Source organism: Nerophis lumbriciformis, linkage group LG17, assembly GCF_033978685.3.
Source record: "Nerophis lumbriciformis linkage group LG17, RoL_Nlum_v2.1, whole genome shotgun sequence".
NCBI classification, from domain to species: domain Eukaryota; kingdom Metazoa; phylum Chordata; class Actinopteri; order Syngnathiformes; family Syngnathidae; genus Nerophis; species Nerophis lumbriciformis.
The window spans coordinates 6,406,056-6,430,229 of record NC_084564.2 but is presented as its reverse complement, the minus strand read 5'-3'; the positions used below and the strand labels follow the sequence as shown (position 1 = coordinate 6,430,229).

Sequence of the window (24,174 nt, the reverse complement as noted above, 5' to 3'; positions counted from 1 at the left end):
TAGATTTAACAAAAATCTTGCTTGATGTTTCATATGGCTTTTTCAGCCTCGTGATTTCTTTTTTTCTTAGCTCTGAATCATGAGGAAATGTCTCTTCAAATTCGCGGTGCTCTTTCAGATAGTGACGTTTCAGATTTTCACTTTTCACCAGAGCAACAGTAGTGTTGCATAGTAGACACATTGGTCTGGTACTTGCAGTAGGTAGGATGAAAACATATTGCTCTGTCCATTCTTCCTTGAAACGTCGGTTTTCCCTGTCCATCTTTCTTTTACCAGCCTGAGCCAACTTGGAGCATGCCATTGTGATTTGATTCACATTCAGTGACTGACAAGTGAACAGTTAGCGAAGTAGCGATACGAGACAACTGTGTGCCTGCAGCAAAAGGTTCCATGCACTGTGCACATGACCCAGGTGGTAACAGCCTATCAGCGCGTCGTTGTGAAAGAGATGACAACCCATACCCCGGAATTAGCCAATCAGAGTGGCGTTCTCTCGCTCTCACTCCGTCTCTCTCTCTTTCTCTCTCTGAGAGAGAGAGAGAGAGAGAGAGAGAGAGAGAGAGAGAGAGAGAGAGAGAGAGAGAGAGAGAGAGAGACGGAGTGAGTGAGACACGAGAAGTGTAAACGAAACGTGGAGATATTTGACTAAAAACAACAAAGAACGTTGACTTGCGCTAGCGATAACTCACAGATGAATACAATTATTATATTTTTTTATAATAATTATAATTATAATAATAAAAAAAACTTTTTATTTTTTATTGTATTTTTTTTACTATAATTCGTGCTGGGTCCGGACGGACACGTCGCTGGGTCCGGACATGGACCGCGGTCCGCCTGTTGAGGATCACTGGTCTATATATAGTTTTAAACATACTACAGCTTATAAACTTACGATAAAACAGTAAAGTATAATTTTGCGGCTGTATTTGACCAACTCTGAGGGTCAAATACAGCTTGAACCCAAGACTACTCAGGACCTTGGTATTGTGAGGATATATATTATATTATATTATATTATATTATATTATATTATATTATATTATATTATATTATATTATACTCATGTATTATTAGAACACATCTTTCCTTTTTGAATAAGTATACTTTTGTACTTGTTCCCTAATAACTCATATATGGTAACACTGTCGAGCAGTAGAGAATATGGAGTCACTTTGGTCCCGAACATAGTTTGCTTTATTCATTATTTAAATATTTCCTGCCACTTTATGTTGTATATATTTTTAAATCAGATTTCCAGTTCATTTTGAAATGTTTTATTACACCCAAAATTTGTATCTTTTATTCATTCAATGTCCGTCTATTTGTGTTGGACTTATACTGATACGGAATCTGATTATTTAGTTTAACTGAGATTCAAAAAAATGTATGAATTTATTGTGTTATGATTTGTGTTAGCTTAAATTCTAGTGGGTGAATCAGCGCCGTGCTGCACAAAAGGGAATTTTTACACCGCAAAAAACTAATGAGGAAGCACCGCAAACACACAGCATCAGCTCAAAGTTGGTAGCTAACATGGCGCCCGGTCGTTATGTGAGTGCCTTTTGACCAATCACTGAGATCGCCTGAAACCAAATTGGCTGTACTCTCTGAGATGGCGTGGCGTGGTTGGCAGAGTGGCTGTGCCAGCAACCTGAGGGTTCCTGGTTCAATTCCTCAGCTTCTACCAACCTAGTCACATTCCCCCTTGCTCCTGATGGGTCGTGGTTAGCTGCCTTGCATGGCAGCTCCCGCCATCAGTGTGTGTATGAATGGGTGAAATAGTGTAAAAGTGCCTTGAAAGTAGAAAAGTGCTATACAAGTATACGCCATCTATACGCCACTGAGGTTTGATATTGTCATTACTGCCACAAGTGGTGGAAAAGTGTATTACAACTGAGTACTGCTGCGGCACATACAGGCCACTAGAGATGCGCGGTTTGCGGACACAACCGGGCGGATGAAATTAAAAAAAAAAAGATTTTATCCGCTCGCGGGTCGGGTCGGGCGGATTAATTAGATTTTTTTTTAATTTTATTTTATTTTTTTATTTTATTTTTTTGCGGGTGGCAGTTAAACCAATTCGGAAATATACATACATAGTTAAATGTTGTTACCCACATACGAAAAACGAGCAGGCACCTGCTGCATATGCCACAACAGAAGAAAAAAAAAGAAAAGAGATGGACACTTTTACGGAGCGGAGAAGGGACGCCTCGCCGGGGTCCGGGACCGAGGCCCCTTCCCCCGAGAGGGCCCCACCGGGAGCCGTAGCTGAGGCGATCCGCGAGAAGGGCCCGACGCACGTGCAGGGTCACTACCGCGCCCACCGCACCGACACCCCGCCTCGTCCGCTTTCGCCGCGGCCGGCGTCACGCGCAGCAGGTAAGCAGCTTACCTGCCCGCCACCCCCGTGGTCGGGGGCTCGTAACATGGGTCACTCCGCGCGCTCCGCCCGCGCAGCTTACCTGCTTGCCACCCCTGTTGCCGGGGGCGCGTAACAGGGGTCACTCCGCGCGCAGTGCGCTCACGAAAGGGGTGGGGCTCACCCTGGTTGATATAGAGAGCAGGACGGTGGCCATGGAAGTCGGAACCCGCTAAGGAGTGTGTAACAACCCACCTGCCGAATCAACTAGCCCTGAAAATGGATGGCGCTGGAGCGTGGGCCCATACCTGGCCGTCGCCGGCAGCGAGACGCGCTTGGAGGTGCGCTCAGCGCGGCTCCCATATGATTGCGCACTGGTGTGCGTCTGGGTCGTGACAGCGTGGCACGCGCAAGTCTGTGCTGCATTGGATCAGTCTCCTTTCTTTAACAGGCAAAAGCTTTATAACCTCACCATACCTGCCAACTTTTAAATCAAAAAAACCTAGTAGCCAGGGTCCAAGGGCCGCAGGCCCCGGTAGGTCCAGGACAAAGTCCTGGTGGAGGGTTCAGGGCTTCCCCCCCCGACGCAAAATGATTATTAGCATTCAGACAGGTTAAAATGTTGCTAAAACCATCACTTTTCTATCAGTCACAGTGACTTTTCAAAACAAAAATATTACAGCAAAAATCATATGGGTTGATTGGCATGTTTATTCTGTAAGCTAACTTCAATAGTTTGAAATTATTTTGACAGTTAATGCCAGTTATCCTGTCAACCTTTCACAAGACTTCAATTTGTTAATTGAAAGTATAAATAGTATAAACACTTTTAACAGTATGTCGTGCTGTGAAATACAGCCGACAGGATTGCGCATGCATGGTGCAGGAGAACAAAGGACTTCTTTCATTTAAGGTTTGTGTTAAACCATCAAACTCATTCGTTAAAAGGACTCTATAGTAATATAAAGCGAATTTTTCTGGACATTATCATGCAAGAAAAGTTTATTTTTGGGATCGCGATCACCGCGTAATGATTTTTAAAGGTTGCATTACATTATTAACTGTCCCATGTGATCAGCCAGTGCGATTGGAAGTCCATGCTCAATTATTGCCTCCGTAAATAAAACTTCGGCATTTATCACATCCAAAGAATCTGTTTGGGCGACGAAAAACGTTGAAAGTTTTCCACTTGTATCGCTAGCAACGGCATTAGACTTGTGTTTTTTTGTCCCAACGTGGTCTTTTACATCGCTAATTCCTCCGTGTCCGATCGAAAAATCTTGTCTGCACAAGGTGCAATTCGCGTAGTTTTCACCCTTTTTTTTAAATTTTTATTAATATTAGATATATAACAACGGGCGGATGGCGGGCGGGTGCAGTTCTGATCAAACGTTACATCGGGTGGATGGCGGATGGTTGACGACTCTCTGACGCGGTTGCGGATGAAATAAATTGCCTATCCGCGCATCTCTACAGGCCACAGCTGAGAAACAGATTTTTTTGACGGCCCTCTAGGGGGCGCTCGCGGCCCGACAATGCTTAAGAAACAGTGGTTTAGACATTGTTTCATTTTTGAGGCCTCATAATTGTTTGGTTGCACTCCAAAAGGAACACACTTTCAGGGACTTTGGAGGTCCCGCTGATGCAAAGAAACTCACAAGAGGCTTAACGAGATCATCCACACACTCAGCAGCAGCAGGCTCCCGAGAACACACACACACACACACACACACGGGTGTCACACTCACTGTGGGTTTCTTCTTTCTTCTGCAAAACGAATGATCCCAATTGATGGAGGCACTCTCTTGTACCTTGGCTGGGCGCTGCTGGGGTCTGCGTATGCCTTTAGGGGGCAACTCGGGGGGAATGAGCTCCAGTGACTGCTTTTTTAACGAGAGAGACATGGGGTCTGCATCACACACACACACACACACACACACACACACATGCAAGATTTAATTGCCATTTTCCACACACAGCTGAAATAGAGAGAGCTGGTGTAACTTGGTTGCCAGGGCGACAACCATGTCTAAGTTCATCACTGTCACCTGAGTACCGCATCGCTCGTGGGTGGGGAGAGGGTCGGACGTGTGTCCCACTGGAGGTTCTAATGAGAGGGGAGGGGGCGCACAGCGAAGCTTTGCTGACCCGCTCGTCTTCCACCCACACGATTTCCTCTGAGCTCGACCGCACTTTGGGCTGCACAAACAACAAAGGCAGGCATGAACTTTGCGCTTTTAAACTCAACGGACGCGTCACGAAGTACCGCGAGATCAATTCTGCCTTCGTGAGGACAATAATGCTCACACATAAAGGGCATTAATGGCTTTGAACATCCCTGCTTTTGTGTAACAGCGGTTCTCCTCCTTGTGGAAGCAACAGGAATTACAGATGTTATAAACGCTAGCGTTTAGTCACCAAACCACAAAAGTACAGAAAAATAATAAGTCTATTTAAGAAAACTGACAATTAAAATACTTATAAAAATATATATATGTATATATATATATATATATATAGGTAAAAGCCAGTAAATTAGAATATTTTGAAAAACTTGATTTATTTCAGTAATTGCATTCAAAAGGTGTAACTTGTACATTATATTTATTCATTGCACACAGACTGATGCATTCAAATGTTTATTTCATTTAATTTTGATGATTTGAAGTGGCAACAAATGAAAATCCAAAATTCCGTGTGTCACAAAATTAGAATATTGTGTAAGGCTAATACAAAAAAGGGATTTTTAGAAATGTTGGCCAACTGAAAAGTATGAAAAAGAAAAATATGAGCATGTACAATACTCAATACTTGGTTGGAGCTCCTTTTGCCTCAATTACTGCGTTAATGCGGCGTGGCATGGAGTCGATGAGTTTCTGGCACTGCTCAGGTGTTATGAGAGCCCAGGTTGCTCTGATAGTGGCCTTCAACTCTTTTGCGTTTTTGGGTCTGGCATTCTGCATCTTCCTTTTCACAATACCCCACAGATTTTCTATGGGGCTAAGGTCAGGGGAGTTGGCGGGCCAATTTAGAACAGAAATACCATGGTCCGTAAACCAGGCACGGGTAGATTTTGCGCTGTGTGCAGGCGCCAAGTCCTGTTGGAACTTGAAATCTCCATCTCCATAGAGCAGGTCAGCAGCAGGAAGCATGAAGTGCTCTAAAACTTGCTGGTAGACGGCTGCGTTGACCCTGGATCTCAGGAAACAGAGTGGACCGACACCAGCTGGACTGCTGCTGAGTGGTCCAAAGTCATGTTTTCTGACGAAAGCAAATTTTGCATTTCCTTTGGAAATCGAGGTCCCAGAGTCTGGAGGAAGACAGGAGAGGCACAGGATCCACGTTGCCTGAAGTCTAGTGTAAAGTTTCCACCATCAGTGATGGTTTGGGGTGCCATGTCATCTGCTGGTGTCGGTCCACTCTGTTTCCTGAGATCCAGGGTCAACGCAGCCGTCTACCAGCAAGTTTTAGAGCACTTCATGCTTCCTGCTGCTGACCTGCTCTATGGAGATGGAGATTTCAAGTTCCAACAGGACTTGGCGCCTGCACACAGCGCAAAATCTACCCGTGCCTGGTTTACGGACCATGGTATTTCTGTTCTAAATTGGCCCGCCAACTCCCCTGACCTTAGCCCCATAGAAAATCTGTGGGGTATTGTGAAAAGGAAGATGCAGAATGCCAGACCCAAAAACGCAGAAGAGTTGAAGGCCACTATCAGAGCAACCTGGGCTCTCATAACACCTGAGCAGTGCCAGAAACTCATCGACTCCATGCCACGCCGCATTAACGCAGTAATTGAGGCAAAAGGAGCTCCAACCAAGTATTGAGTATTGTACATGCTCATATTTTTCATTTTCATACTTTTCAGTTGGCCAACATTTCTAAAAATCCCTTTTTTGTATTAGCCTTAAGTAATATTCTAATTTTGTGACACACGGAATTTTGGATTTTCATTTGTTGCCACTTCAAATCATCAAAATTAAATGAAATAAACATTTGAATGCATCAGTCTGTGTGCAATGAATAAATATAATGTACAAGTTACACCTTTTGAATGCAATTACTGAAATAAATCAAGTTTTTCAAAATATTCTAATTTACTGGCTTTTACCTGTGTATATATATATATATATAAAATAATAAATAAAAAACATTTCAAAATGTGAAAAAGTCATTATATAGAACAACTTTAACACTTGAGTCAACGCAATTTAAAACTGCGTTTAACAAAGCGACGTGCCCAAAAAAGTGTATATTCAATATTTTCTAAACTTTCAACGCTTAACATTTTTCAACAGCTCCACACCTATCCATTGATATGAAGTTTTTATGTGTTCGTAATGTTTTATGTTTAAAAAAATCCTAATTGTTTTGTATAGAGATGTCCAATAAATGCTTTAAAATGTATTATCGGAAATTATCGGTATCTTTTTTTGTGTGTGTTTTTTTTTTTTTTTTTTTTAAATTAAATCAACATAAAAAACACAAGATACACTTACAATTACTGCACCAACCCAAAAAACTCCCTCCGCCTCCCCCATTTAAACTCATTCACACAAAAGGGTTGTTTCTTTCTGTTATTAATATTGTGGTTCCTACATTATATTTCAATATATATCAATACAGTCTGCAAGGGATACAGTCCGTAAGCACACATGATTGTGCGTGCTGCTGGTCCACTAATAGTACTAACCTTTTAACAGTTAATTTTACTCATTTTCATTAATTACTAGTTTCTATGTAACTGTTTTTATATTGTTTTACTTTCTTTTTTATTCAAGAAAATGTTTTTAATTTATTTATCTTATTTTATTTTATTATTATTTTTAAAAAGGACTTTATCTCCACCATACCTGGTTGTCCAAATTAGGCATAATAATGTGTTAATTCCATATCAGTATCGAGATTTGGACAATATTGGAATATCGGATATCGGCAAAAAAGCCATTATCGGACATCCCTAGTTTTTTACTATGGGGAAAAAGAAAATATGCAATATTTCCAAAAATGTGTTGCAAAGTGCAATAGTTAAGATGAGATAATTACAGCCTTTAATAGGTCAATAATTCAAAATAACACTGATATTGATGCCTCATTATTTTTGGAACAATGAACAATGAACTCACATCATCCCTCCTTAGTGAAAAACGGACATGCTCAAAAATGTGTTCTAAGTAATATAGTATTTTTTTTTAAACTTTCAACACTTTGCATTTTTTAACAGCTTCAGACCTATTCAAAGATATCAATTTTGTATACATTACTAATGTTTTTTTTTTAGTTATATGCTCTTTTTGTAAGAAAAAAACCCAGCATTTTTTTTATAATGGGAACAACACAAAATATGCAATATTTCCCATCATTTGTTGCAAAGCGGAATACTTAAGATGAGGTAATTACAGTCTCTTTTATATCAATAATTCATAACAACACTGAGTTTCTCATTATTTTTGGAACAATGACCGTTTTTTGTCCCCAAAAACTCACACTATCCCTCTTCTTTTTCTTCAGTACTTTAAATATTTCAACAGCTATTTAAAGTTTTGCGTGCCGGCCCAATCACATAATATCTACGGCTTTTCACACACACAAGTGAATGCAATTCATACTTGGTCAACAGCCATACAGGTCACACTGAAGGTGGCCGTATAAACAACTTTAACACTGTTACAAATATGCGCCACACTGTGAACCCACACCAAACAAGAATGACAAACACATTTCGGGAGAACATCCGCACCGTAACACAACATAAACACAACGGAACAAATACCAAGAACCCCTTGCAGCACTAACTCTTCCGTGACGCTACAACATACACCCCCGCTACCCTCTACCCCCCCCCCCCCCCCCAACCTCGCCCACCTCAACCTCCTCATGCCCAAATTCCAAGCTCCTGTTTTGAGGTATGTTAAAAAAAAAAAAAATGCACTTTGTGACTTCAATAATAAATATGGCAGTGCCATGTTGGCATTTTTTTTTTCCATAACTTGAGTTGATTTATTTTGGAAAACCTTGTTACATTGTTTAATGCATCCAGCGGGGCATCACAACAAAATTAGGCATAATAATGTGTTAATTCCACGACTGTATATATCGGTATCGGTTGATATCGGAATAATTAAGAGTTGGACAATATCGGAATATCGGATATCGGCAAAAAAGCCATTATCGGACATCTCTAGTGCGAACCCATTATTCATTCACTCAGGCCCGGCCCTAACCAATCTGGCGCCCTAGGCAAGATTTTAGGTGGCGCCCCCCCACATCGTCAGTGAAGTGTATATACTCACAAGAAACCGAATAGCTTTGTCTTTGACCTTTTTTTTTTTACTTACAACTATACCTAATATATAAAGGGGTGGACAAGTGACTATTACCTGCAGGGCAAACATTAGCTAACCAGAAGGCAATAACAATGTAAACAAAAAACACCTGCTTAAAAGATCTAATACAAATGTCCCTGAGGAATGTAAGGTGGGAGTACTGTAATTACCTAACGTTACATTATTATTTTCCATAACAATTTAGCCCCCTCCACAATATTAACCCGACGTTAAAACAGAACTAGCTATTTATTGATTAGCAATTGCCGAATCATGTAACATTAGCTTAATGCTAAAAAGCCAGGTTACTATCACATTCTGTAACAGACAAATAATTTCATGTAGGCTAACGTTACCTACCTGCTACCTCTTGTCTTTTCTCGTTTCTCCTCCTCTTCTTTTCTCTTTTTTCTTCCCTGGGCACCTGACAGTTTTGGCCGTTTTGACATCTTGTGTTGAATTTTTTGATGTGGTGACGTCCAAAAAGAGTCATGATACGGGAAGGGAGGGGGCGCACCGTGCGCGGGAGGGGTGGGGGGGGTCGTAATGTTGTAACAAATAATATTTCTATTAAATAGGCTTTACTTTGCATTTTAATTAACGTGGGATTATTTTTTGTATTTAGAAATAATAGTACCAACTTTTTTTTCTTTTTTTTTTTTCTCCAACATTTGTGGCACTGGCGTGGCGCCCCCTGATGGACGGCGCCCTTAGCATTTGCCTATACGGCCTATGCCACGGGCCGGCCCTGCATTCACTCCACATTCACACGTGGGTGGTGGTAAGCTAGATTTGTAGCCACAAATGCCCTGGGGTAGACTGACGTAAGCGTGGCTGCCAATTTGCGCCTACAATTCATCCACCAGTGTGAGCGGCACTGGGAGCAGGGGTGAAGTGTCTTGCCCAAAGACACAACGGCGATCGAACTTGGAACCCTCAAGTTCCTGGCACGGCCGTTCTACCCTCCACGCTACGCCGTCCACAGAAAAGTCTGTTCTCATCACAATTAAAAACTTGCTGCGGTATCAATATTCACAAGCACAAATGTCTGCCAGCGGGACACAAAATGAATGAATGAAGCGTTCGTACACAGACACATGGTTTGCACAGAGAGGCATATTTGGCGCGATCCAAAAGTTTGTAAATCGAGGGGTTTGTAAATCGAGGTTCGACTGTATATGCTTTTGTGGCGGCTATAGGGCTCCTTATTATGACATTTGTTCCCATTGTAGCTGTAAAAACACAAACAAGCGCTTGTTTGCTCACCTTTGGGGGAAGCGGAGGCGGAGTTTGGACGGCTGTTACGGTGACACTGTGGGAGAGAAATGGCTGGTCATGTCAAAAGGTCATACACTGACGCAAAGTGTGCGTTTACGTTTTACCGCGTCTCCGCCACGGTCGGCCTGCGTTGGGACAATAAAAGCGTCAGTGCAAAGAACGGCATTTTTTTTACGTGACATTGGAAAATTTTGCGCGCTTCCTTACACGTCCACGTCGTCATAATCGTCGTCCGAGTCTGTGTCCTCGTCCCTGACGCACAGAGAAACACTTTTTAATGCAGACGTACGTGTGTGTGTGTGTGTGTGTGTTCTTGTATTTCTACCCTTCTTGAGACATCAACAAGGAAAAGTACCTTCCATATGAGGACCGGTGAATCAGAATCAGAATCAGAATCAGAATCAGCTTTATTGTCATTACGCAAGGTAACGAGATTTAGGCCATTCCATACAGTGCGATGTGTGCATGCTAGAAAAACAATGTGCAAATATATAAAAATTTAAAAAATGTAGAAGTGCAATGAATATGGTGTGAAATTAATATATACATGAAAAAACTAAACAAAAACAGGGTGGTTGGTGGAATGGGTTATTGCACCGAAGAGAAGGCAGTTATGAGGGACAATGGGGCAGTCCGTTCAGGATGGTTATGGCCCTGGGGAAGAAGCTGTTCTTTAGCCTGTTTGTTTTGGTTTTAATGCACCTGTAGCGCTTCCCAGAGGGCAGCAGGTGGAACAGGTCAGAGCCAGGGTGGGTGCTGTCTTTGATGATGGCACTGGCTCTGTTGAGGCAGCGGGAGGTGTAGATGTTAGGACCGAAATCATGGTCCCAATACGGAAAACCATTGCATCTAATAGAGAGCCAAATACTAGAGCAGTGGTTCTTAACCTTGTTGGATGTACCGAACCCCACCAGTTTCATATGCGCATTCACCGAACCCTTCTTTAGTGAAAAATAAAACCCTTTTTTTTTTCAAATTCAAGAAAAAGTTATGTTTTTTTACTGGTGCACAAAATGAACTGTGCATGAACATCACCTTGTTCAAAGAACAAAACCAACACAGTGCATAAACTCACAACAAATTACACACCTTACACACATTACCATGAATTGATTAACGTGGACTTAAACCCAGTGCCGGCCCAAGCCTCCATGGGGCCCTAAGCAAAATTTGATTTTGGGGCCCTCTATTTCTGCCAATAATATTGATTGTTGATCATTCACACACCTACTATAAACTCATTGCGGCTCTGGCAGTGTTGTTTACATTATCCTATTGTCAGCCTGGCATGTCTTTACAAATGACATGTCATTTATAAAGATATGGGGGTGGCCCAGTTAAGAACATAAATAATACCAATGAATTAACGAATGATGTCCAGAGTGCCACATATGGTTCCTAATCTTAAAATGTAGAAAACATTCAGCTACAAGAGTGGCCTGGGGTTGAACAGTCCAAGTGATAAAGCTTTGTATTTACAGTAAAAGTGTCATCTTGTCTCATCAGTCTTGTACATATTAGTCTTTAATTACTAGTTTATATTTTTAGTTAATTGTTCATATTTAATGTTTACTTTGTACAAAGAGAGCGCAGTCTACTGAAGTTAAATTCATCAATAGTTTTCCCCTTTGAAAGACGCAAGGCAAATTCCTTCCATTTCACCATGTTGCTACAATGATCTTCACTGTTTTCATGCTGTTTCAGCAGTGCACCTATGTTGACCCAATCACGCTGTCCCTCGGCTGCCAGTTTTAAGGACTTTTTGGAAAATAATTTGCAGCAAAAGCAATAGACTGCATCTTTACTTCTTGAATAAGTCAGCCAGCTACGCTTGACTTTTTCCCCATTGACTAGCTGTCTGTAGGTATAATGATAATGAAAACTTCGGCCATCATGCCGTTTGGGGAATGAAAAGTTCTCTTTAATAGACAGTGGTCCTCTGATCACCTGCTCAGTCCTGTCTGAATCTGAGAGGAAAGATATGACGTCAAATTAGTGCCAAAAATCCGAGCGCATAAAAACTGTTATCGCGCGCTGATTCTCCACTTCGTGCGCGCGCGACACCCTTTTGCGCGCGCGTGGTGTCTTTTTGCGCGCGCGCGGTGCCTTTCTGCGCGCGCGCCGTCTCGGTCTGTGCGCTCTCTGTGTACTCCTGGCATCTCTCCTCGCGCTGTCATGTTTCTTTTTGGCACTTTGGGGGCAGGTATGCTTAGACGGCCCCTCCTTTCTGATTGGCTCTGAGCATTTTTCATAAGACCAATCATTCTCCAGCGTAGCAACGTTGTAGCCATCTTACCTCGGACAGCTAGCCTCAATCATTACATTGATGTCAAAGCAAGTTATGGTAATTTAATTAGTACATGTACCAATTAAATTAACATAACTTGCTCGATTTTCGACCAATTTACAAACGGTTTGCCTTGTTACAAATCTTATTACATGTAGATATGACATAGGATGCTGCACCTGTTGAAATCACCTCTTTCGCTATAAAAAAAAATGACTTAATTGTGCAACATAGTTGTGTAGGGTCAGTGTTAGTCAGTTCTCTGATTATTTTAAACTGTTTCAGAATACATTATTAAAAGGCTATTTTTAACATTTTAAAAACAAAATTCAAAGATTATTTCATTAATTTTATGGCTGAATCAAAAGAAATTCCATAAATTAGAAAACAAATGTTCAAGAAGAAGTGAAAACTTTGCGCCTATAACAATCTTGATACATATTGACGATGACCCGCCCTGCTATACTTCTGATTATCTCTGAGCATTTTTCGTCTGGCCAATCAGAAAGAAGGGACCGGCTAAGCATACCCACCCCCAAAGTGCCAAAACGAAACATGCCAGCGCACAGACCGAGACGGCACGCGCGCAAAAAGGCACCACGCGCGCGCAAAAGGGTGTCGCGCGCGCGCACGAAGTGGAGAATCAGCGCGCGATAACAGTTTTTATGCGCTCGGATTTTTGGCACTAATGTGACGCCATAGCAGGCGGCAAACGTCACAGGTGCAGCAGAGGCAGCTTTACACTTAAAGAGAGGCAGGAAGAATCACTAAGCCTAGATCAGCAGCAGCACTCTGTTGACCTAAAATTGTGTTTTTGTACAATAATATATCTTTGATCATTTAGAAATCATCAGTCAGACTCGTACATGCAAAAAATAAAAAATAAGAATTTTTTGTTAATTGCTTTTGGGGGCCCCCTGGTGGCCGTGGGGCCCTAAGCAAGCGCTTAGTACGCTTATGCCTTGGGCCGGCTCTGCTTAAACCATACTTGCCAACCCTCCCGAATTTTCCGGGAGACTCCCGAAATTCAGCGCCTCTCCCGAAAACCTCCCGGGACAAATATTCTCCCGAAAATCTGCGGATTTTCAGCCGGAGCTGGAGGCCACGCCCCCTCCAGCTCCATGCGGACCTGAGTGAGGACAGCCTTTTTTCACGACGGGAGGACAACAGGGTGACAAGAACTAAATCATCCAGACAAGAGACAAATTGTATTATTATGTTTATCTTACCTAAAAATAAATATATTTATTAATTTAAAAAAAAGAAACTAAATACATTTTTATTATATTTTGCTAAAAACATAAAAATGGACTGGACTCTTACTATTATGTTGGATCCACTATGGACTGGACTCTCACAATATTATGTCAGACCCACTCGACATCCATTGCTTTTGGTCTCCCCTAGAGGGGGGGGGGGGGTTACCCACATATGCGGTCCTCTCCAAGGTTTCTCATAGTCATTCACATCGACGTCCCACTGGGGTGAGTTTTTCCTTGCCCTTATGTGGGCTTTGTACCGAGGATGTCGTTGTGGCTTGTGCAGCCCTTTGAGACAATTGTGATTTAGGGCTATATAAATAAACATTGATTGATTGATTGATATTGTATTTTTTTTTGTATTTTTTCTGACTCCTTATTACATCCAGCCATAGAATTAAAATAAACATAGTTGAAATAATTAATTTTAAATGATCATAATAATTCATTTAAAATGACCATATTTAATTATTAAAATAATTGCTTGTTTATCAACAACTTTAGCATTTCATTCATTACATTTTGAAGCTCTCAGAAGCCAAGTTATGTTATACTCCTTAAGATTTATTTATGCAAGTTTGAAGTATCAATTATCCAAACACAGTTTTGTTTGCATATTTTCAGGATGTAGATATATATATATATATGAAATACTTGACTTGGTGAATTCTAGCTGTCAATATACTCCGCCCCAACCACGCCCCACCCCACCCCTGACCACGCCCCCTACCCTCCACCCCCCACCTCCCGAAATCGGAGGTCTCAAGGTTGGCAAGTATGACTTAAACAAGTCGAAAAACTTATTCGGGTGTTACCATTTAGTGGTCAATTGTACGGAGAGGTACTGTACTGTGTAAACTGTACTGTTTCATATAATGTATTCTCTTCCTTTGCAATCTGCTAGTAAAAGTTTCAATCGATCAATCACAAAACCTGCAAATCAGATGGAAAATTAGGGGGAACATTGTTTGGGGGTATCCATAATACGCCGATAGGGAGAAGTTTTATTTACACGATAAGTCGGATGTGTCTTTACCTCCGCCGAACCCCTGAGGCCGACTCACCGAACCCAGGTTAAGAACCACTGTACTAGAGTCTGTGAACATTGCTCCAAAGTCAGGTTTTTTTGCTGATTTAAAATGTGCATACATAAGTAAACATTGACAGGTGCAAAGGCAGCAATATACGATAAAACAAGAAGGCAGCTAAAGAAGGACTTCCCTATTCATCCCCGAAAAAAACAGCCAGGTGAACAGCTGATTTTACGACTTCCGGTGCTGACGTAAGACAACCCGCGTCCCATATGTAACCATAGGATGAACAAATACACGACGGTACTCGGACTATAGTAGCCATTAACAGTTAGCTTTTACAGCTTGGTTGCCCAAAGTGCGGCACAAGTGAAGTGAAGTGTATTATATTTATATAGTGCTTTTCTCTTGCGACTCAAAGCGCTTTACATAGTGAAACCCAATATCTAAGTTACGATTAAACCAGTGTGGGTGGCACTGGGAGCAGGTGGGTAAAGTGTCTTGCTCAAGGACACAACGGCAGTGACTAGGATGGTGGAAGCAGGGATCAAACCTGGAACCCTCAAATTGCTGACACGGCCACTCTACCAACCGAGCTATGCCGATAATTACTTCAAATTACATGCAAAAACACAGTTGGGCAGGGATTCATATGGCCCTATTCCTGGGTGGATCTGGCAAAAGAGGAAGGTGTGTGTGTGTGTGTGTGTGTGTGGGGGGGGGGGGGGGGGGGGGGGGCATACTTGCCAACCTTGAGACCTCCGATTTCGGAATGTGGGTGGGTGGGGAGGGGGGCGTGGTCGGGGGCGGGGGGCGTGGTTAAGAGGGGAGGAGTATATTTACAGCTAGAATTCACCAAGTATTTTATATATATATATATAAAATAGATACTTGACTTTCAGTGAATTCTAGCTATATATATTTATTTTATTATACATATATATATATATATATATATATATATATATATATACTGTATATATATATATACATATATATACAGTATATATAAGAGAAATACTTTAATTTCAGTGTTCATTTATTTACACATATACGCACACACAACACTCATCTACTCATTGTTGATTTAAGGGTTGAATTGTCCATCCTTGTTCTATTCTCTGTCACTATTTTTCTAACCATGCTGAACACCCTCTCTGATGATGCATTCTGCTTCGTCTCCTTGTTGTGTGCGCAGTTGTGCACTGCACTCTCTAAAAGCCGTAGATGTTATTGTCACATATGCATGTACAGTAGATGGCAGTATTGTCCTGTTTAAGAGTGTCACAACATTGCTTTTTTACGGCAGGCGAACTGCTTTACGGTAGACAAAAACGTGACTGCTGTTGTTGTGTGTTGTTACCGCGCTGGGAGGACGTTAATGAAACTGCCTAACAATAAACCCACATAAGAAACCAAGAACTCGCCCTCGATCATTCTACAGTTATAACGTGATTGGGCAGGCACGCTGTTTATATTGCGGGAAAGCGGACGTGAAAACAGGCTGTCGACACGTCACTCAGGTCCGCATGGATTTCGGGAGATTTTCGGGACAAAATTTGTCCCGGGAGGTTTTCGGGAGAGGCGCTGACTTTCGGGAGTCTCAAGTATGGGGGGGGGTAATCATTTTTCAATGCAGTCTGCTGAAAGTGACTCGTTTGTCATCGGCCTTAAGCACATTGCAAAAAAAAAAAAAAAATAGATCTCATTTGGTGGTGAAATCTATCAAAATTCGGGTGGTCTCGAAAAGGAGGGATTTTTCAACTTGACTTTGTGTCGGTTTTAAAAGTGCTCCCCTTCTGGTCAACATATGAAATAACAAGTGTGTGGAAGAAATTGAAATGCACCCTCCATCCATCTATTTTCTACCGCTTGTCCCTTTTGGGGTCGCGGGGGGTGCTGGAGCCTATCTCAGCTGCATTCGGGCGGAAGGCGGTGTACACCCTGGACAAGTCGCCACCTCATCGCATGGCCAACACAGATAGACAGATAACATGTGAAATGCACCCCCTTTGGCCAAAATTAATTAAACAAAATAAAGTAAATATATATAGAGACATGCTGCAAAAACTTGAAGTAAATAAAGAAAAGAAATTAAGAAAAAAAAAAAAAGAACTAAAAGCTTACCTTTTTTATATTTGTATAGTATGTATATATTATTATTGTTGTGAATACAAATCTTTATATATCTAGAAAGGGTGGTCCTAACGAGGTATGCATTTTTCGCCGGTCTCAAGAAGGTAATAAATACAAGAATGTGTTTGTGTGTGTGTTAGAGAGACGATATACCTCACTGGATGTGTGTCGATGCTACGTGAGCCGCCTGAAGGCGTCACCTGCACAGAACACAATGGCCACAAAGACAGTGTAAACATGTGCGTGGGTTTAAGGTGATGTTTGAAGGTTCTCACTGTTGCATCTTCTGCTTGTTTCTTCACAGGCCTCTGAGAGTAGATCTGCTCCACTGCAACGTCCACAATGTCCATGTTTACAGGTAAATAATGTTGCAACACTTCATTACACAAGTCCACTACTACAGCATGTGATCATAAAATAGCTGAGTTGGTCGAGCCCCAGGCTTTTCTTTGCTTTGCTGTCTTACACTTTGTGTGGGAGTGTTTCCTCTGTGCCCGGTTGTGTTTGTTGATGGACTGGATCCTCTTCAGTGATCCAGACACGGGGCCCTTCAATCCGCAAACACGATAAAGTCAGTATTCTAGTGAGTCACCCTGCACGGGAATTTGGAGTCTATCAAGCAGGCTTGTGCAAAGGTAAACAATACTTTACAAACATGGCAATTAGACGATTAAAACAGCGATTTTAAACTTGACAAACAAATCAATGGCGTTTTAAAATCGTGTTTTTATCATCTTCGTCTTTTAGCTTCGTCTTCATCTCGGCTGGATTACTGTAACTCTTTGTATTTTGGAATAAATCAATCCTCCCTCTCACGTCTCCAGCTGGTCCAAAATGCAGCTGCCCGACTTTTAACTAACACAAAAAAAAGAGAGCACATTAGTCCTGTTTTAGCCTCCCTCCACTGGCTGCCTGTGTCTTTTAGAGTCCATTTTAAAATTATCTTACTTGTTTTTAAATCCTTACGTGGTCTTGCCCCACCGTACCTCTCTGAGCTGCTCCACCTCTATGCCCCCACCCGGTCCCTCAGGTCAGCTGATCAGCTGATCCTGGAGGTACCCCAAACAAAGCGCAAGCTCAGAGGGGACAGAGCTTTCTCTGTTGCGGGTCCCAAACTCTGGAACGATCTCCCTCTCCATGTGAGACAGGCCCCTTCTTTGGCTATTTTTAAGACCCTTCTTAAAACCCATTTTTATTCACTGGCTTTTAACCCAGCATGAGACTTTGAACTGTTTTTAGCTTTTAACTTTTTGAACTGTTTTTAACTTTTAAACTGTTTTTATCTAACAAACTGTTCTTAGGGTAATTTATATTTGCTTTTTAAATGTGTATTTTTATTTCTGTTTTAAATGTTATTTTTTAGTCTGTCCTTTGCCTCCATTTCTTTGTGGTGTACAGCCCTTTGTTTTTCAACTGTGCTTGTTTTTAAAGGGCTTTATAAATAAAGTTGGTGTTACGATCCGCTGCACGGATCATAGTTTGTTTATGTTTCTCGTCACATGTGTTTTCAGCACCTTGAGTTTCGTTTATTTCTGTTGCCATGACGGCAGATTGTATACACCTGCCTCTGGTTAGTGTCCGGGACGCGCACCTGTTGCCCGGGCGCTAATCAGAGGGCTATTTAGTCTTTTCCCTGGCCTCACTCGGTCTGGCTTCCTAATGAAACGACGTGGTCGCATCGTGATGCGGGTGTGGTTCTCCCAAGGATGCAGACGGCTTCGGACACAGCTTGCAGGTAGGAAAAATGATTTATTTTAAATATAAATAATATGATGAATAAACAAAAGGGCTAGCGTGGGAGCTAGCAAACCAAAAGAGCCTAGCGTGAGAACTAGTAGCTAAGAAACAGTAAATAATCGTCGTCATCAGTTGTGTGAGAACAAACTAGGAAGCCAGACCGAGTGAGGCCAGGGAAAAGACTAAATAGCCCTCTGATTAGCGCCCGGGCAACAGGTGCGCGTCCCGGACACTAACCAGAGGCAGGTGTATACAATCTGCCGTCATGGCAACAGAAATAAACGAAACTCAAGGTGCTGAAAACACATGTGACGAGAAACATAAACAAACTATGATCCGTGCAGCGGATCGTAACAGTTGGTATGGTATGGTATGGTAGCAAAGTTAAAACCGTTGTAATCTTTTAACATTTTTGAACAAGTCGTGCATGCTTTTATTTCAAGTGGCCTGGACTACTGCAATGCACTTTATACTGGCATTAGCCATAAAGCTCTCTCCCGGTTGCAGTTAGTTCAGAACGCGGCAGCACGACTTTTAACAGGGGCCAGGAAACGCCAGCATATAACCCCAATTCTTCAGAGTTTGCACTGGCTCCCTGTTCATTTTTGAATTGATTTTAAAACCTTGCTGTTTGGTTTTTAAAGCTTTACGTAGACTTGGCACCTCATTATATGTCAAGACTTGGACTGTGGCTTGGTTTGTTCTCCCGAGGTGCAAGTGAATTGGACTGGATATGGCGTGAAGGTAAATACATTTTTAATAATAACACTCAAAAGAACAAAAGGCGCGCTCAAGGCTATGAAACTATGAACAATAAAAAACACTAACTGTGGCAATAATAAACAAACTTACTTGGCATGGACATGAAGTGCGCAGACGTGGACAGAGTGTGACAGGGGGCATAAATGCGAGGATGTCGTCAGGACGAACAACAGAAAATGAAAAGCTTAAATAACACAGACATGATTAACGAAAACAGGTGCGTGACTCAAAACGTGAAACAGGTGCGTGACGTGACAGGTGAAAACTAATGGTTGCTATGGTGACAAACAAGAGTGCACAATGAGTCCAAACGTGGAACAGGTGAAACTAATGGGTAATCATGCAAACAAGACAAGGGAGTGAAAAGCCAGAAACCAAAGATTCCTATAACTAAACAAAAACATGACTTAAAACAAAAACATGATTACACAGACATGACATTATATCTCAGACCTCATCCAAATTTACACTCCTGCGCGCGCTCTGAGGTCCGAGAGCCAGCTCCAGCTCGTGGTGCCCAAGACCAGACTTAAAACCAGGGGAGACAGGGCCTTCTCTGTGGTCGGCCCTAAGCTCTGGAACACTCTGCCCCTCCATGTTCCAACTGCTCCCACAGTGGACTGTTTTAAGTCTCGTCTTAAGACCCACTTTTATTCTCTGGTTTTGAACATTACACTACAACAGAGGACCACAAAACCTCTGTTGTCCTCTGTGTTTTTAAAATGTTGATTTCTATTTACTGTTTTAATTGGTTTTACCCTTTAAAATCGTTTTTAAATCATATTTATTTTATATTGGTTTTATATGTATTTATTTTTTGTTTTTATTCAGTCATTGGTGGAGCCAAGGATAATATTTTTAATATTATTTTTAATATTGTTGTGCAGCACTTTGGAAACATTTTGTTGTTTAAATGTGCTATATAAATAAAGGGGATTGGATTGGATTGGATTAAACACAAATTCCCTTAATTTTGAAGTAATTTTCCACCTTTTTCTATCATTTGAATGGACAGCGGAACCTCGATTTACAAACTTAACTGGTTCTTGAAAAGTGTTCGTAAATCGAAAAGTTTGTACAGTGAAGCAAATGTCTCCATAAGAAACCATGTAAATATGAATAATGGGTTCCAGTATCAACAAAAGTCCATCTTTTAGTGAAGGTTTGTACACTTTGAACACAATATAAAGGGCTATACTGTACTGTATATCAAGCATAACAAGGAGTCAACTATCTCTTTATAAACAAGCCAAAACAGCAACAACAAGCTAATCCGTGCTGTATGCTCAGCTCTGCCAACACACACACAGAAGTCCCTTTGGTGCCCTCACCAATGATCAGAAATCACAAAAATCCTTAACTTTAACAACCATATTGCTTAATAATAAACGTTTAAAAAACAAAAATCCACTTACAATACATTAACATCGGCACGAGAGGAGAGAAAGGAGCAGACAGACGGGGAGAAGGGAGTGGGTGGAACGTTGTGTGTTCTTGGAAGATGCGCCATGAACCAGAGGTAGTCTTCTCTGCTATGGCATATATTTTTTCAGAGAAGTCCATAGTCATCACAATTAAAAACTTGCTTCCTCGATCTCTTCGATGCATCAAGCACAAAATGGCTGCCGGTGGGATACAAAATTAAGGAAGGAGATGTTCGCACACAGAGGCATATTTGGCACAATCTAAAAGTTTGTAGACCGAAAAGTTTGCACATTGAGGGGTTTGCAAATTGAGGTTCCACTGTAATAGCCATGACATTTACTTTTATGCCTATAAAATTGGCTAAAATACTAGCATACTAACACTTAGCAAGATAGCGGCAAGTAACGATATCCATGGTGTTTATTTTCATACCTATAAAATTGGCTAAAATGCTAGCATGCTAACACTTAGCAAGATCGCGGCAAGTAACATTATCCATGACATTTAGTTTTGTATCTGCAAAAGTGGCTAAAATACTGGCATGCTAAAGCAAGATAGCGGCAAGTAACAATATCCATGACATCTAGTTTTATATCTATAAAAGTGGCTAAAATGCTAGCATACTAACACTTAACAAGGTAGCGGTAAGTAACATTATACATGGTATTTTGTTTTATATCTATAAAATTGGCTAAAATGCTAGCATACTATACTTAGCAAGATAGCGGCAAGTAACATTATCCATGACATTTAGTTTTATATCTATAAAATTGGCTAAAATACAAGCATACTAACACTTAACAAGGTAGCGGTAAGTAACATTATACATGGTATTTTGTTTTATATCTATAAAATTGGCTAAAATGCTAGCATACTATACTTAGCAAGATAGCGGCAAGTAACATTATCCATGACATTTAGTTTTATATCTATAAAATTGGCTAAAATGCTAGCATACTATACTTAACAAGGTAGCGGTAAGTAACATTATACATGGTATTTAGTTTTATACCTATAAAATTGGCTAAAATACTAGCATGCTAAACTTAGCAAGATAGCTACAAGTAACATTATCCATGATTATTAGTTTTATACCATAAAATTGGCTAAAATGCTAGCATGCTAACACTTAGCAAGATAGCTGCAAGTAACATTATCCATGACATTCAGTTTTATGACCTATACAATTGTCTAAAATGCTAGCATGCTAGCTTTTAGCAAAATATTGGCAAGTAACAATATTCATGACTCTGAGTTTTATACCTATTAAAAAAATTGGCTAAATGCTAGCATGCTAACACTTAGCAAGATAGTGGCAAGTAACAATTTCCATGACTTTTACTTTTATACCTATAACATTACCTAATATGCTAGCATTTTAACACTTAGCAAGATAGCATCAAGTAACAATATCCATGGTGTTTAGTTATATACCTACAAAATTGGCTAAAACGCTAGAATTTGAACACTTAGCAAGATAGCGGCAAGTAACAATATCCATGAAATTTAGTTTTATACCTATAAAATTGGCTAACATGCCAGAATGATTACATTTAACAAAATATCAGCAAGTAAAAATATCCACCGTGACAGTTTAAGTAGTTTTGCGGGTACAGTTTTATACCCACAAAATTGTCAGCATGCTAACACTTAGCGTGCTGACATGCTAACTGCTGCTTTAAGCATACATACATTTATTCATTTTCTATGGTGCTTATCCTCCTTAGGGCAACATTCGGGTTCAACTGCATTTACAGAAATAATGTTTAAATATTAAATGATCTGTTTTATACAAAAAAATGGTTTTATTCCTAGTTGTCAATGCAAAATGTTTGCTGAAATAGATATAATGTGTAATTGAGGTTCATAGCAGTGATATTTCTATGAAATAATAAAATATGTAAAACAGTCCCGTATGGGATAAACTGTAGATTATAATTGTGGGACACACCAAAATGATACATTTTAAATTCTACATCCTTCAATTGTGTTTATATTTCCTTTTACAACCTCAATTTTAAATTTAATTCAAATTCATGGCATTGGAATTTGGGAGACACTCTCATTTTGAATTCAGAATTTTGCGCAAGCCTGCTATCGAGTCAAACTAAAGTGATAAAGTGTGCATGTGCCAAAAGTCAGACCTCTGCGTCGTCGTCCTCTGTCGCCGGGCTGAACTTGACATCCTCCGGGTGTCGACACTTCTCCAGCAGGTCCAGGGTCAGTTCCTGGGTCAGACACTGCTGGGCCAAGAATATGTGCTGTGGAGTTGGAAGACAAGAGTTAGCGGGACAAAGTAACAATAATTCTTGCTAATAATGTTGGCTCTGTTCATTGGAATTAGCAACTGCAAAAAGTGAAATCTAAGTAAGATTAAATATCTCAAATAAGGGTGATATTTGCTTATTTTCTGTCTGATAAGATAATTCTTCTCACTAAGCAGATTTTATGTTAGAGTGTTTTACTTGTTTTAAGGGTTTTGGTCCTAAATGATCTCAGTAAGATATTACAGCTTGTTGCTGAGATTGTATGAGCTATATTGAGTAAAACATGCTTGAAACTAGAATATCAAGTGTTGCAAAGCATGTGTCATCAACACTCACAAGTATAAAACCACTTTTTTAAAGTCATAATTTCTTATTTCAAGCATGAAAAAAAAAAAAATCATGACTTTGACACAATTGTGTCTCATAATCAAAACAGATGACAGCCAAATGGACTTTGCTGTTTTATTTTCAATGAAACAATAGAAATTAAAGCTGCAAGCAGCGTTGGACGGGCCCGCGTATTTGGCAGGTGCTAGTCCTAAGTGTCCCAATACTTTTGTCTACTTTTAGTCTGAAGTGTCCCAAGACTTTTGTCTAGTGTACCTACCTTGTCTGCATTGTGTGGGCACGTTGGTGCTTCCTGCTTTTAAGCAGCCATCTTAAAAAAACAGCATTGCAGGAGCATCAGTGCAGCGGGTCTTTGAAGGGTCATAAAATCAAAACCGGAGCAGGTATTAAAAATCCCATCTATACTTTTAATCACAAGGGTTTTATCTCTCACCTGTGTTAGTTTGAAGGCGAAACGACAAACGCGCTCAGAGGAGATAGATTTTGAAGGAAGGTGACCGGTTTTAACAAAAATGTTGTTTTGAAGGGGGAATAGAAAACTTCCTGTTGATTTTTGCTGGGGGTTGTCAATTTATGAAATGTAGGTCTAAGTGAGACCTACGTAGAGACCTTTGTTTCATGTCTCTCCGACCTTTCCAGTGGGAGTTACAGGCAGTTTTGTAATTTTTTTCATCCGAGGAGCAGTTTTTTGTGCGTTTTATTAAAAAATTGCTGTAGAGCACAATTTTTAGATTTGGGGTTAGGTTTTTTCATTAGATCACAGTTTTAGCCAGTCCTGATGTGTGTGTTAAGTTCGGTGAGTTTTGAAGCATGTTAAGGGGGTCAAATTACAGCTCAAAGAGGCAAAAGTGACTGTTTTTAGTACTTTTTTGTCTTGAAGGGGGAATTGCCAACTTCCTGTTGATTTTAGCCCGAGAATGTACCATTATGAAAGTTAGGTCTGAGTCAGACCT

General features: G+C 40.7%; 2 protein-coding genes across 2 annotated transcripts in view; one reads left to right on the top strand and one right to left on the bottom strand.

Annotated features, from left to right (window-relative positions):
* LOC133614393 (mitogen-activated protein kinase kinase kinase kinase 5-like) overlaps nt 1-17,195 on the bottom strand; it is a 39,717-nt gene extending 22,522 nt beyond the window's left edge. Inside the window, exons 1-8 of the mRNA XM_061972309.1 lie at nt 17,149-17,195; nt 16,958-17,010; nt 16,836-16,882; nt 10,177-10,221; nt 10,067-10,094; nt 9,958-10,003; nt 4,414-4,564; nt 4,114-4,274 (exon numbers count right to left, since the gene is read on the bottom strand). Coding sequence (XP_061828293.1) covers nt 4,114-4,274; nt 4,414-4,564; nt 9,958-10,003; nt 10,067-10,094; nt 10,177-10,192 — 402 coding nt within the window. The 5' untranslated portion in view covers nt 10,193-10,221; nt 16,836-16,882; nt 16,958-17,010; nt 17,149-17,195. The remainder of the gene's footprint in view (nt 1-4,113; nt 4,275-4,413; nt 4,565-9,957; nt 10,004-10,066; nt 10,095-10,176; nt 10,222-16,835; nt 16,883-16,957; nt 17,011-17,148) is intronic.
* Nucleotides 17,196-18,356: 1,161 nt separating this feature from the next.
* The window catches only part of eif3k (eukaryotic translation initiation factor 3, subunit K), a 61,353-nt gene continuing 55,535 nt past the window's right edge, over nt 18,357-24,174 (top strand). Inside the window, exon 1 of the mRNA XM_061972311.2 lies at nt 18,357-18,417. Coding sequence (XP_061828295.1) covers nt 18,366-18,417 — 52 coding nt within the window. The 5' untranslated portion in view covers nt 18,357-18,365. The remainder of the gene's footprint in view (nt 18,418-24,174) is intronic.